We start from the raw sequence: 12,483 nt of genomic DNA, 5'->3' as shown, positions 1-12,483 counted from the left end.
AGGTTCTGGAAGCTTTTGAAGTAGTGAAGAAGAAAAAACGTGGTAGTAGAAGGTGATGAGCCTAAAAAACTGACATTATATTGCCTGATAAAGGTTTACTCTGACATGGATGTCACACATGGTACAAGATATCTGTGTCTGACTTATGAGGTCACCTGCAAGGGACATACCTGTACAGGAGCTGGGTTCATGCAACGCATCCCAGTTTCTCCATACTACAGAACTGAGACAAAAGTAAAGCCATGCATGTATTACTCAGAGGTACAACAACTCAAGATATACCTTGAAAAATCCACCTCCACTGTGCAAATATCCACAAATTGAGCCCTATAAGTCCTTGTAGTCCCTGCCTTCTCTCAGTCTAGAGAAGGTCAGATGTGACTGATCTACATGTTAAGAGAATGCCTTGTGCACACTGTCAAAGTTGGAGGTATTCTGTTCCAGAAAATGAAGCAATGTATGTTAATGCATAATCCTAAAGATGAATTCTGGACGTAAACAGGTTTCCAGAAATACAAAGAGCAGAACAAAGCAGCCTAAGCATTAAAACCTTCCCACCTCCCTGGTCACACGAACTGTGAGTGATGACAAAAGACTGTGGCTGTTACCTGCACTAAGTAAAAAGATGGACTGTTTTATCCTCCCCTACAAAAAGGGATGGTAACTGATTTGGTAAAATACCTGAAACACCGAACTTCAATAACAGAAGTTTTAAAAGAACCTGTATTTAGCAATTAAGTGAAATGGCACACTCTATCTGTGGGAAAATCCAAACTACTACTAGAAACAGAGCTCCAGGCACAGAAGCCTTAGCTGCATCAGCAGAAGACAGAATATTTCCTGACTTACCTTTAAGTACCCTTTATAAAGTCAGTGGATTACAGGCCCAAACAAATTTGGTACACTACCTGATTTTTGCACTTTCCTAAGAAACGCTATTAAACACTTTAGTTTTAAGTTCCACAAGCATAGAGAGAAAAAATCAACCAAGAAAAATAACTCAAAACAACAACAACAAAAATCTCTTTACGTTGTAACAACAATAAGGACATAAGGACATTAGACCAGATTTGAAACAATCCTTTCAGGTGTTCTTTCTTCCATCCTCCCACCCCCCCAATCAGGAAACCAGAGCATGTGGATGAGTAATTTTATCTTTGATAAATTACACTAAAAAAAAAAAAAATCAAACAAGTCCCTAGGCAAAAAGCTATACAAAAGATGTTTCATGCTTACACTGACACTGTTTTTAGCTGTCATAACACCCCCTGTAACAAATACACTCAAGCTTCCATGGTACTTGCCTAACCTGCAAGTTACCAACCTGAGAAGTAAAGCATTCTCCCAAATCTATCCTCACGTAGTAGCTGGGGCATAGAGACTTAACAAAACATTCATTTATGATGTGCATTTCCAACAATTAACACACTTGTTAGTGAAATTTGCAATTAAAGCCAGTAATCTCCAGTTCAAGACTCTTACATGAAGTTTATCATTATTTTTACATCTGATTTCACAGAACATTTAGTTCTGAGAACAGACCATCTCTTGAACAGGAGCATATAACAAACAGTCAAGGTTTTAAAGACACCCATCTCCAAAAGCCAGAGCACCAACCTTGCAACTCTTCCGTCTCAGGTACTGTTTTGTCCACAGCCGTGCTATCGGGTTGGGATGATGCTACAGATTCTGTTAAAAGTGACTGACTTGATACAGGGCTGAAAGGCAATGACAAAAAATTATACTTTGTTTTTTAACACGAAGCATGTCTACATCCTATGGAACATCCCTGAAATAAATACATCAGAGTAAGTCTTGACAAGACAGAGTGCCAATGCTTTTTTACTTCAATGTTGCTTCCATAACCATGAACAAGAAGTACTATTAAGACTACTAAGCAATCTGAATTGATGAAAAATTAAACATTTTTGCATTCACAGTCTGCAATAAAGCAGTTCAACTAGCAAAAAATGTGTTATCTCCCCCCCCCCAAGCCATTTATCATAGTTCACTATGTTATCCTTCCATAGAGGAGAAGCAACAATGCAACATTCAACACACAGGGATTTTTGAAACCTTAGCCAGCAAGATAATTGTAGGGGAGCTACCTCTGGTGTTCCAGTGATATGAACAAGAAAATTGCAGCATGTCAATGCTTCCAGCAGTAAAGCATCCACAGTTCTACACGGAACTTACATTCGTGAAGTATAAAACAGTGATGGCCAACTCCGCCAACACTGTCAGCCATACTGTTAAAACCAGAGGGCAGCTGAAAAGCCACAGTGAAATACTCTGGACATTATGGGAGAGACTTAATTCTAGCAGTCAGGCACAGTCAAGCTGATTAGCAGCAGCTCTTCTGTGCCACAAGTGTCAGATGAGGGGTAACACTGCCCACTTGCCCAATTTCTTTCTCCCCTTCTTCTCAGGGATTCGATCTGATTAAGAAAGATCATGTTACCCAGCAGCCCACACTTCAACAAAGCCCTCCCAGAAGGTTGTGACACAACCAGGACGTTTGGGAGGTCAATTTCATTGCCAAGAGTTCCATGCAGATCTTTGAACACTTATAAAAATGCATGTTTTGTTTTGCTGCTGTTTCCTCGAAAGGCTCAGTGAGGTATTACTGGAGACTGATGTTGAACCCCCAGTTTTATAAGGGAGGAAAGAAAAAAGATGTTGATTTTCTGACACACAAGGCTCAGGACAACCAGCTATTCTTTTCTTCTGTAGCCAACAAGCAAGCTAGTGATCATATATAGTTCCTTTCAATAAAGGTTGGGTGGGAAAACAAACCCAAGGCACTTCAACTGGTTCACCTCATCAAACACAGCACCCAGAACTCAGTTCATATGCAGGATGCAAGCAAGAGATAGCACCTCCTATAAAAAGCTATGGGGTAGAAAAGAGCCTGAACAGAATCAGTCAGTGATAACTTAAAGAAACCAAATACTGCTTACCCTCGGTCTGCACTTTATTGCATTTCTTTTTTTAACCAGCAGTATTTACTCAGATTTTCATTTCACTTCTATCATGCAGCTAACATTCCTCACTCCAAAAACATTTCCAGAGCACTTCTAAAGTTGCTGTTGGTTGTACCAATCCGTAACTGAAATACGGCCACCAAGCAAATAAATATTTAGCTTTCCCAAATGGAGAGCACTTAGTAAGTCTGAGTGATTTACAAGAGGACATTACGTCTCCCTGAATAATCCAGTTGGAAATGACTTGTTTAATAAGACATCAATTCAGCAGTACAACTTGTACTAGGATTTCGGCATCCTTCCCCTGCATGCTGCACATTTTGCAAAGCAACCAGTTTGTTAACACATTATCATACGTTTATGAGAGCACTCGTCAACAACTTTCTGCCATTTTTACAAAATCCTCAAGTGCCTGGGATGGAAAAACCTCTCCTTTGGTAAGGATACAACTAACTGCAAATTGTGGAGCTGGAAAACTAGCCAAATAAATCTCTGTGGAACAGCCATGAAGCTGGCAATGCTCCTGTTTGAGGCTAAATTCTAAAGAGAAATCTGCATTTGAATGCGAGATGTAGCTAACAGATCCTCTACTATTTATTGTGACATCCCGTGCTTTAAATTTCTAAGTTAGATCTTAGATGCTCTTCTAAGCCAGGTCCTAGCATTTAATCATGGAGGTGAATACATGGAGGTAAAACATTTCCATGCAAAAAAGTCAGAACAACAGAAACAGCTTACCTTGGCTGCATAGATTGAGTAGATGAAGAATCTAAAGTTGACTGAGTTTCCTGGGCACTGCCTTCTGTGCACTGAACTGGTAGGGACTCAGTTATACTACTGACAGAAGCTCCTGTAAGGAAGACACGGATGTAAAATGTGTTACATTGCTTCCAAGGGTTATATAAACTACACAACACAACTATTCTTTGACCCCCACGACACGAGCCAGGAAAGTAATTGAATCCCAGCCTACATCATAATGAAAAATAGTTTTACAAAGAAGTAATTATGTTTGGCCATATTTCGAACACGTTTGAGCCCCAGGCCCCTGCAAGTTTCACAGCACAAGACTGCAAAACTAGAGCTTTAAAATACTATTTGTTGTTACTGAGAGCATCTATAAGCAGCCTCCTCTGTATAAACTCCAAGTTCCAACAAACCAGGGTGGATCTGAGAGCACTGTAACATCTCAGCATCTCCTCAGGATACACCAGGAAGTTGTAGAACCTCAGTCTCTAAGCTTCCAGCAATGAAAGCTGAAGTTTCCAAGTAAAAATTACGTTTATAATAAAAGGAAAAAGTTCACAAAAGATTCCAACATGAGAAGCTTGGTGTCGATATCCAGCCAAGCCAGAATATGCATTTTAGATCTAGAGGGGTGCACTTCCTTGCACTCCTTTCCACAGCAAGACATGCTGAAGTCTGAAAGTGTGAAATAGAACAGAGAAAGGGTTCCTTTTCTTGAGGCAATCACCATTAACTTTGAGGGGGGAAGAGCCCTCCCAGCTTTCTCCTAGAGAGGGAATGTAGGAAGACAGCATTGATTGCAGTGGGTTGGGGAAATCAGTGCTGTACAACAGAACAAATACATTGGGCACTGGGCCAGAAAATAAAAATTAAAAAAAAAAGGAGGAAAAGCCTTTCTTAAAATAGAAAAGAAAAAGCACCTGGGAGTTAATCCTTCAGCATCAGGCTGCAAACCTGAACTTGAGATGCTTTCCACAAGCATTCCCTAAGACAGACATTTCCTCCACTATCAGTAGCTGTGGGAAATGCATGTTAGCATTTCCCTGCTTTTTTTATCTTGGAACTGTAAACAGTCATATGAATATAATATATATTAGCAACTTTAAACAGATTAATTACAGCACAGTAACACCATGAGCACTTCATCCGAGTTCAATCCATCAGGTAAAATACATACACGAATACAGTCATTGGTTTGCACTAATGCTTCTGAGTATTTAGCACTGTGCCAAGGCCAAAGTACAGCCCAGCTTATCATTTCAAGTTTTAAAACAGCAGCACAACATCATTACTTACCAGGAGGGCTAATTCTACCATTACTGTTCTGCCTTTGAAGATGTTCTTTGTAGCATACTGAACACATGCCATTTGTTCGAGGGTTCCCATAAAATCCGCAACCAGTGGAACAAAGCATAGGCACTTGGCTACGGTTGGTTTCTTGAGCCATTTTCTCTTCTTCTACACACCTGAAATTGATATATATAGAGAAATATATATATATATATATATATATATATATATATATGTATATATATATACACACACATAGATATAGATAGACACACACTTGCCCAATTTTGTACCAGTTACCAAAGAAAAGTTCCTCATTAATGAGTTAAGTACCTTAAGGTATCAGCTATTTTGTTCAAGATCTGCTGAGGTCTACCATTATATACATCCTCATCAGAAATTAGGATGAAGCACAGACAATTCTTGTAAGACAAAATGAAGACAGATGAGCAGCATCACTGAAAAATCAATGCTGCAAGTAATGTCAGCACATGTATCAAAAGCATAGAAAAGAAAACCCAGAGGGCAGGAGGATCCAAGATACTTGACTATTTCACCAATTGTCTTGCTATAAAACTAGATGAGCCTACGGTCAGAAATACACCTGGGTAGAAAGGCTTCCTTTTACACAGGACGTATTTGAAATCACACATCCACTGCACTTTGCATTCATTTTCCAAAAGCAAATGGAACTGATACTTAAAAGTAAATCTCTGGGTTGCAAAGCTCAGAGCAACATGAACACCAGCCAAATCTCCTGTTCACAGCAGTGAAGTGCTCTACTTTGTGGACAACAAAGGACTCAGGATGTAAGATAATAAAGATGTACAGGCAGGAAGACAAAAAAATCTCAGTAACTTATTAAGCTTCAACCTACAATTAAGCTTCTTTCACCTGCTTGATCCACACCAATACAGAAGCACTTGCTTTTAATGCACAAAGCCCCCTCTGACCTCAAATGGCAGCTAGATTTGATGTTGCTGAAGTACTGGACCTGTAAGTGAAAAAGCACTTTCCTGCCTGCCTTTTCTCCAGACAACCCTGTGGAAGGAGCTTCAAGTAAGCTATGCAGGAATTCAATTCTTATGCTGGGTCCAATCTTCAGCTGCGCTGTGTGAGTAAAGTGTAAATTAACACGAGTTGTCTGTGTTTTGGTAGCTCCAACCACTTTAAAGATGAAACCTTACACAAGTCACCGCTGGCATATGGTATTTGAGATTGAAAAACTAATTAAGAACCCCATTGGACAAAGTATTTCAACAGCTAATAAAGTCTCATTTGCTAGGCAAGAACACTTAATTTCAGATTAAAAACCTACAGACTAAATCTCAAGTTTGACTATGACTGTCTCTCCATTCAGCAGCAAGCTTCAAGCAGTTATTAGGAACTCAATAACAGCACATTACTGGGTTGTTATTTTTTTCTGACTGCCCAAAGAGCAGCTGCTGAACAGAGCAGGTGCTAAAGCAGTTGCACGGTAACTATCTCTTATAATGGACTTCAAGTCTGCCCCATTTCAATAAGCAAATTGTGAAAGGCGCACAAGGATGACCAGAAGAAAAACTAGAAAAGCCAGCTCCTGATTTCTTCAACCAGAGGATCCAGCCACCAGGTACATGCGAGCCAATGGCATGAGGTTCCAGAACGTGCTGATCAACAAGGGAAGTGCCACAGATGCCTCCGGAGTTTCAATAAAAACCACAGGAAGTGGAAGTTCCTATATTGGTTGCTAATATTTTGAGAATAAAATGAAGAAGAGATAGTATTGAACTGATGTAACAGTACAAAACTCAGTGAGAAAGGAGCTGAAACAGCACAACAGCTTGTTGCATTCCAAAGGGGCAACTGCATCCACCACCTCACTTCATTAGCAGCCTGCAAGCTGCAGGATGAGATGGCTGACCTGAACCATCTGAACCCTAAAGCCACACAATGCCAAACCACCATAATGAGCTCTTGCTGCCAAGCTTCTCACTCCCTCTCCCATGCTGTTCCCCTCCCTTGCAGCGCTCACAGGCACTAAAAGGGATCAAAGAAGCAGTCAGCTCTAGAAATCCAACGACGCTACCCAAACTGTTTGTCAAATGTGCTTCTTGGGGAAGAGAGAGGGGTCAGAGTGGGAGACACAGGAGCTGAAGATGCTTTGAACAACTCCTTTGAGCAGAGGAGCTGGCTTCAAGCATCAGCAGAACCACTGGCCAAGAGCAGGTGCTGGGAACACAAGGGACCAGAGGCCCCAGCACATGCTTCAGTGGCATTTCTTCCTCACCCCTCATACACCACTGGAGCCAAACAGCAGCGAGCACAGCAGTCAGGGCTGCTCCCATCTTAGCAGGCACTAAGAGCAAGAGGCGGTGGAACAGCTGTTTAGGGGAGGGAAGAACTTCCCACTCCAGCTTCTGGTTCAGCCTCAGAAGATCGTTTCAGGACTGTCCATTATTCCTCATGCAGGAAGATTCACAGTCACTGAGCCCAACCATCACACGTAATGGTGGGCTGTCATGGAAATTGCACCCTGAGAAGTACTGTGAATGGAGCACGCCTGCTCCCACAGCCCCTGCTGTGCTCCCATCCCTTCCTTTCTTGGCAGCCCCATAGTGAGTCAGAGCAGCTTGCTTGTGTGATGGAAAACCAGCAAGATACATGCAAGTGAACTGGGGAGCTCGCTGGCCTGACAGACAGCTAACAAGACCTGGCACACCCACTTTGATGAAGATTACAGAAGAAATAGCCTCTTTGTATTAGCTAACCATCACTGGACTTAAGATTACCTCCACTGACTTCATATTAGTGCTCAATTCAGAAGTGCTCCTTGTTGTCATAAGAAGCCTGCAGAGCTGTGTGCCGCCATGCTAAATCCTCTCCTTCCTACCCTTTCTAGTATAGGTCCAACTGCTCCCCTCTCACTACTGCACATCCTCAGAGGGGAAATTATTTTGCCCAACAAACAACAAAGAACCACATAAAGGACACCAGTGATGATAAAGCATACTGAGCTGAGGCAGTGGAAACATGAAAGCTGGTTACATTCTCCCGAACATCGGGTTCTCTGCGAGGAGAGAGAGCTCTCCCATGAATTCACAAAGAAAGTAACAAAATATTTATGACCATCCCTTCCCCACGGAGCAGGCACCGCAATACTGCGACTGTTGGGTTTGGTTTTTTTTTTTTTTCACCTATTTTTCTTTTAATTAAAATGTTTCTGTGCTACTCATTTCAAAGAACTGAGGCTCTAAGCTTTATAGGCTTGAAATGTTAATCAGTAAGATCAGAGAGCAGCGTTTAGTCGGATTAAACACACAAGGTTTAGGAACCCAAACAATGCCAGGCTGCAGTCAGCCTTCCCTTCATCTGTTCTCCTTAAGATCTCCTGAATCCAAGTTGTCCTCTCACCTCCTTCCAATTCTGACACATCCACTTCAACATCATTTACTTACACCCCATCCTAAAGTTCCTCCTACTGCAATTTACATCGTCTTACTCAATGCTGTCAATACTGAGACATCTTTCAGCAGGTACATAGCCAAACAAAATGCAGTTCAGACCACACAATGCCAGCTTTGGAAGTGCTTCTCCAAGAGAAAGCAGAGAGCTGAGGTTAAGGTGCTCTTCACTGTTAAGGATGATTGAACAATGCACTGACAGATTTCAACGTAATCTATCCAAACAACTGGAAAATAAAGGCCTAACAAAAGAGCTCTGCTGAGTCCTGCTGCAGAAGTTTCCCAAGCACCGACTGTTACAGGACATCACTTTACAGCAGAAGCCACAGAAACAGGGAGCAGCTGCTCAGGTGCCCCACTGAAAGCACAGCTCAGCTCAGGGTACAGAGCCCCAGGAGCAGAGATTAATAGCAAGCTACAAAATAGCCCTGTTGTCTTTTACCCTACTGCTCTCTCCCACAAGGTTCCAATTCATATTCACCGAGCAGTCGCTTGGAGCTTTAAAGCATTGCTCCGTCCCAGCAACTTGCTGCAGAGCCAAAGAGAGCTGGCAGAGCTGAGCAGGGGCCTCAGCCCTTACAGCCAAGCAGACATGGCATTCCAGCCACAGCTCACCCTGCCTACAACACTACAGCTGGTTCGGATTTGCCAGCATAGCTGCATGTGTAGTTACACTCTGACCCAGTTTCATCAGAATCCTCTGGGTTAAGGAAAAAAAAAGTGAGTATGGTTAAGGACCAACTATGCAAGCAAATCTAAAAGGGCAGTGACCTCTTTGTGTAGCAGCAGAACACACAGCTGCTGCATGTTTCTGCACATAGGAGTCCTCCTGAAGCAGCAAGAGATCCCAGGCACGTAAAGCTTTCCGCTGAATCCATCAAACCTTCTCTTCCTGCTCCCAGCTGAACGTGGCTTTAAGCTGCGATTTGAGCTACTGAAGCAGAATTTACGTAATGACCTCATATTGAAAACATAATATTCAAACTAGTGACCAAAGACTTGCATAACGTGTTCTCGCAACTCATTTGACAAGTCATCTAATATCTACTTACGCTCCGGTCTATTCTTGTTGAACAGCTTTTTTATTTTTGTTTCATGCATAGATTTATTTTAGGCTAAAAAACAAGTGCTTCTATTACACGCTCCTAACAGGAGCTTTACAAAACAAAGAATTAAGGAGTTACAGGAACTCTTCCCTTCACTTCTACATCTAAGTAGGCAGCGAGGTCAGATCCTTAAGAAGTTTGGACCCTCAAGAAAGCAACACCCCCCCCATACACACACATACACACTGTACATACCAGATTTAAGATGGGAAACAGACCAAGAGCCTGCATGGCTCAGAACCACACACTGGGAGGAAGGAGCCACAGCAACACATAAAACGCAGCCTCAGAAATGGAAGGCGGACAGAAAGCACAGCACAGGTCTTCAGAAGGGAAGAAGCAGCAGTAACTTTCTCAGCTGATGTGAGCCAGAAAACATACCAACAGTGTCACCTCATTGCAGGAGCCAGGAACACTTGGTAAGGACAAAGCCCTCGGTGTTAAAGAGTTTATACTGTCAACTCCAGCTGTCTGCTCTTGTACTCAAGGTTACCCCAGGAACAAGACAAGTATTCCACCACAATCCTCTTGCTCTTACTAGGCAAAAATAAAGATGCAGATACTATACTGGTATCAAGAAGATCACTGATAATGAGGATTCAGCTTCTCACGCTTGTCCACATACACTATTAATAGATGCTAATTTACTTACTTGTGGCCACATTCCACCTTCGTAAAGTAGGGATTACAAGAACCAAAGAAGAGCTTCTGTACAGCAAGGCACCTTTGAAACTCTCATTCACCTCAAACAAAAGCATCGAGTTACTTGCAGTCACAGCAGCAGAAGCCAAAGCAAATGTTCCTGATTTCAGTACCTTCACCATACCAAGTAAAGGGGTAACTCCGTAATGTTCACTGCTGCAGCTTAAAAATAACAAGCGCAGTAACAGGTACATTTCATTGGCTACCATGAGGAATCACAATGTGTTTACATGGGATTTCAAAGAGGCAAAGCACAGACAAAAGGAGCTTCATGAAAGTGTCAGAATTCCAGAAAGCTGCCATGCAGGGCTGTTGGCTTTGGCTGTGTGATGCTGGGGTAACATCTGGTAAGTGCTGCAGCACCAAAAGGGCCCGGTGCAGCACTCTGTAAAACCTTCAAGAATCTTCATCCTAGAGAAGAAAAACAACCATCCCAAGTCACGATGCTAAAGCACGCCAAGGTTTATTATGTTTAGTACTTCTTTCTTTTATTATTTATTACACCAAGACTCACAGTGCAGCATTACCAGCATCAGGCCCTTGTGCATGACATTACCCAGACCTGGTGTGATTCAAAGGAAGCTTTTCTCCAGCTGAAAATAAGTTCCTTCACATTATCCCCAACAGCTCAGTGCACCTGGAGGCAATCCCAAGAAACCCCAGCCCAGAGAAGCATCCACAGGCTTTCAGGAACAGCACCACCACATGTTCTGTTCTGTGCTCTTCTGTGATGCTTATCAGAAAGGCTGCCCTTTCTGGAGAGGTCAAACTGCATGCAAGTAACAAACAAAACCAAAAGCCCACATACCACAAAAATCACTTCAGGGCTGAAGAGGAAAAAAAAGAGCAGATAGCTCTCAGAGCAGGACACGCACTTGTTTACAGCAAGACACAACAGGGACCTTCAATGAAGGGAACTGGTTAAACATTAAAATCACCAAGAGCAACACAGTAACACAGTTGTTTTGCACAAAGAAAGACAACCTCCAAGTGAACTACAGACCAGGAAGAGAGAACCAAAACAGAGTATGTCAGCATGTTATGCTTCTGTATTGATATATCTTGGCGAGCTGAGAGAAGCACAAGAAGCAGCCCGAGGAATGCTTGCACTGTGCTCCCCAGCACCACCAGCACACAGGTCAAAAGAGAGCAAAGCCCCTTTCTCAACCAAGGCATGAGGCTGCACTGCTCAGCTCAGCCCTTCCATGATTAAAAGCAGGAGGTGAAGGTCTGCCTTCCCCCTTGGTAACAAGAGTGCCACAGAAACCTCCCATGAAGTTACACTGATGATAGAACACAGCACTGTTAGGAAAAGTGCATTAGTTTTACGTAGCGCAGCTCAGGCATCTCTGCTCAAAAGCAATAAAGATTCAGGAGTTACACCCGTGAGAAAAGCAAACCATCTCAGCTTCTCACTTCCCAGCTCACACCAGTCACAGCTGCACCACATCAGGCACTGCTGATGGGTTCTTCCCTGCCCCAGCACAAACTGCAAGCAGGGCAATCTCACAGCTGAGCTTTAGCACTGAGGAACCTGAGGCCAAAGACAGCACAAGTCCTTGAGCTACTCCCTGTATTTCCAATCACAGAGTTTATTTGAAATGCCTTCTTTTAAGATGCCCTGTAAGAGATGAGAAAGCTGCTCTGAAGCAGGCAGCACAAGCTACATGCATCCTGCCATGCTATCATGCAATGCAGCCATTTCAGAGGTCAGTGGATGTGTAAAATAAGAGGATTCTAGAATTCCCAGCACTCCCTTTGAGCACCGGATGGAAGTTCGAGGCATGAACAAGGAAGGCAACTCCATAAACTATCTTTGATGCCATTTCAGAACAGGATTGGGTTTACAAACATAAAAAAACACTTACGGAAGATTCAAGCATTTACAAGATTACCCATACAATTATCAAAAGAACAGACACGGATTCAGTAATCGCTTCCTTTGAGGTTCAGTGAGAAGTAATCTTTTCTCAATACACCATGTTTCACTTATTTTAAGCATATCAAACTCAGAAGAGATAAAAGCTGCCTTAACACGACTTCCCAAAATAGACGGCTTCTTGCTAACAAAACACCTGTTGCTCAGAACTGGCAGCGAGCACAAAACACATTATAATTTGTTTTTGTAAACAGCACTATGTAGAATTTTAATTAGCTTATAATGCTACGGCTCTACGTGGGCCTAATGCTAAGGGAGGTCCTGCTTTAATA

The 12,483-nt window shown here is 42.5% G+C and overlaps 1 protein-coding gene across 6 annotated transcripts in view; it reads right to left on the bottom strand.

The window, feature by feature from the left end:
- Nucleotides 1–12,483, bottom strand: part of ZFAND6 (zinc finger AN1-type containing 6) — a 30,618-nt gene that overhangs the window by 5,536 nt on the left and 12,599 nt on the right. For all 6 annotated transcript variants that reach the window (XM_085515401.1, XM_085515402.1, XM_085515399.1 and 3 more), the window contains 3 exons: nt 5,028–5,197; nt 3,723–3,834; nt 1,618–1,718 (listed from right to left, as the gene is read on the bottom strand). In XM_085515401.1, coding sequence (XP_085371527.1) covers nt 1,618–1,718; nt 3,723–3,834; nt 5,028–5,178 — 364 coding nt within the window. In that variant the 5' untranslated portion in view covers nt 5,179–5,197. The remainder of the gene's footprint in view (nt 1–1,617; nt 1,719–3,722; nt 3,835–5,027; nt 5,198–12,483) is intronic.

Source organism: Coturnix japonica, chromosome 14 (genome assembly GCF_054131305.1).
Source record: "Coturnix japonica strain WE chromosome 14, WE-NBRP24, whole genome shotgun sequence".
Classification (NCBI taxonomy): Eukaryota; Metazoa; Chordata; class Aves; order Galliformes; family Phasianidae; genus Coturnix; species Coturnix japonica.
This window is presented reverse-complemented; position numbering and strand designations above follow the sequence as displayed.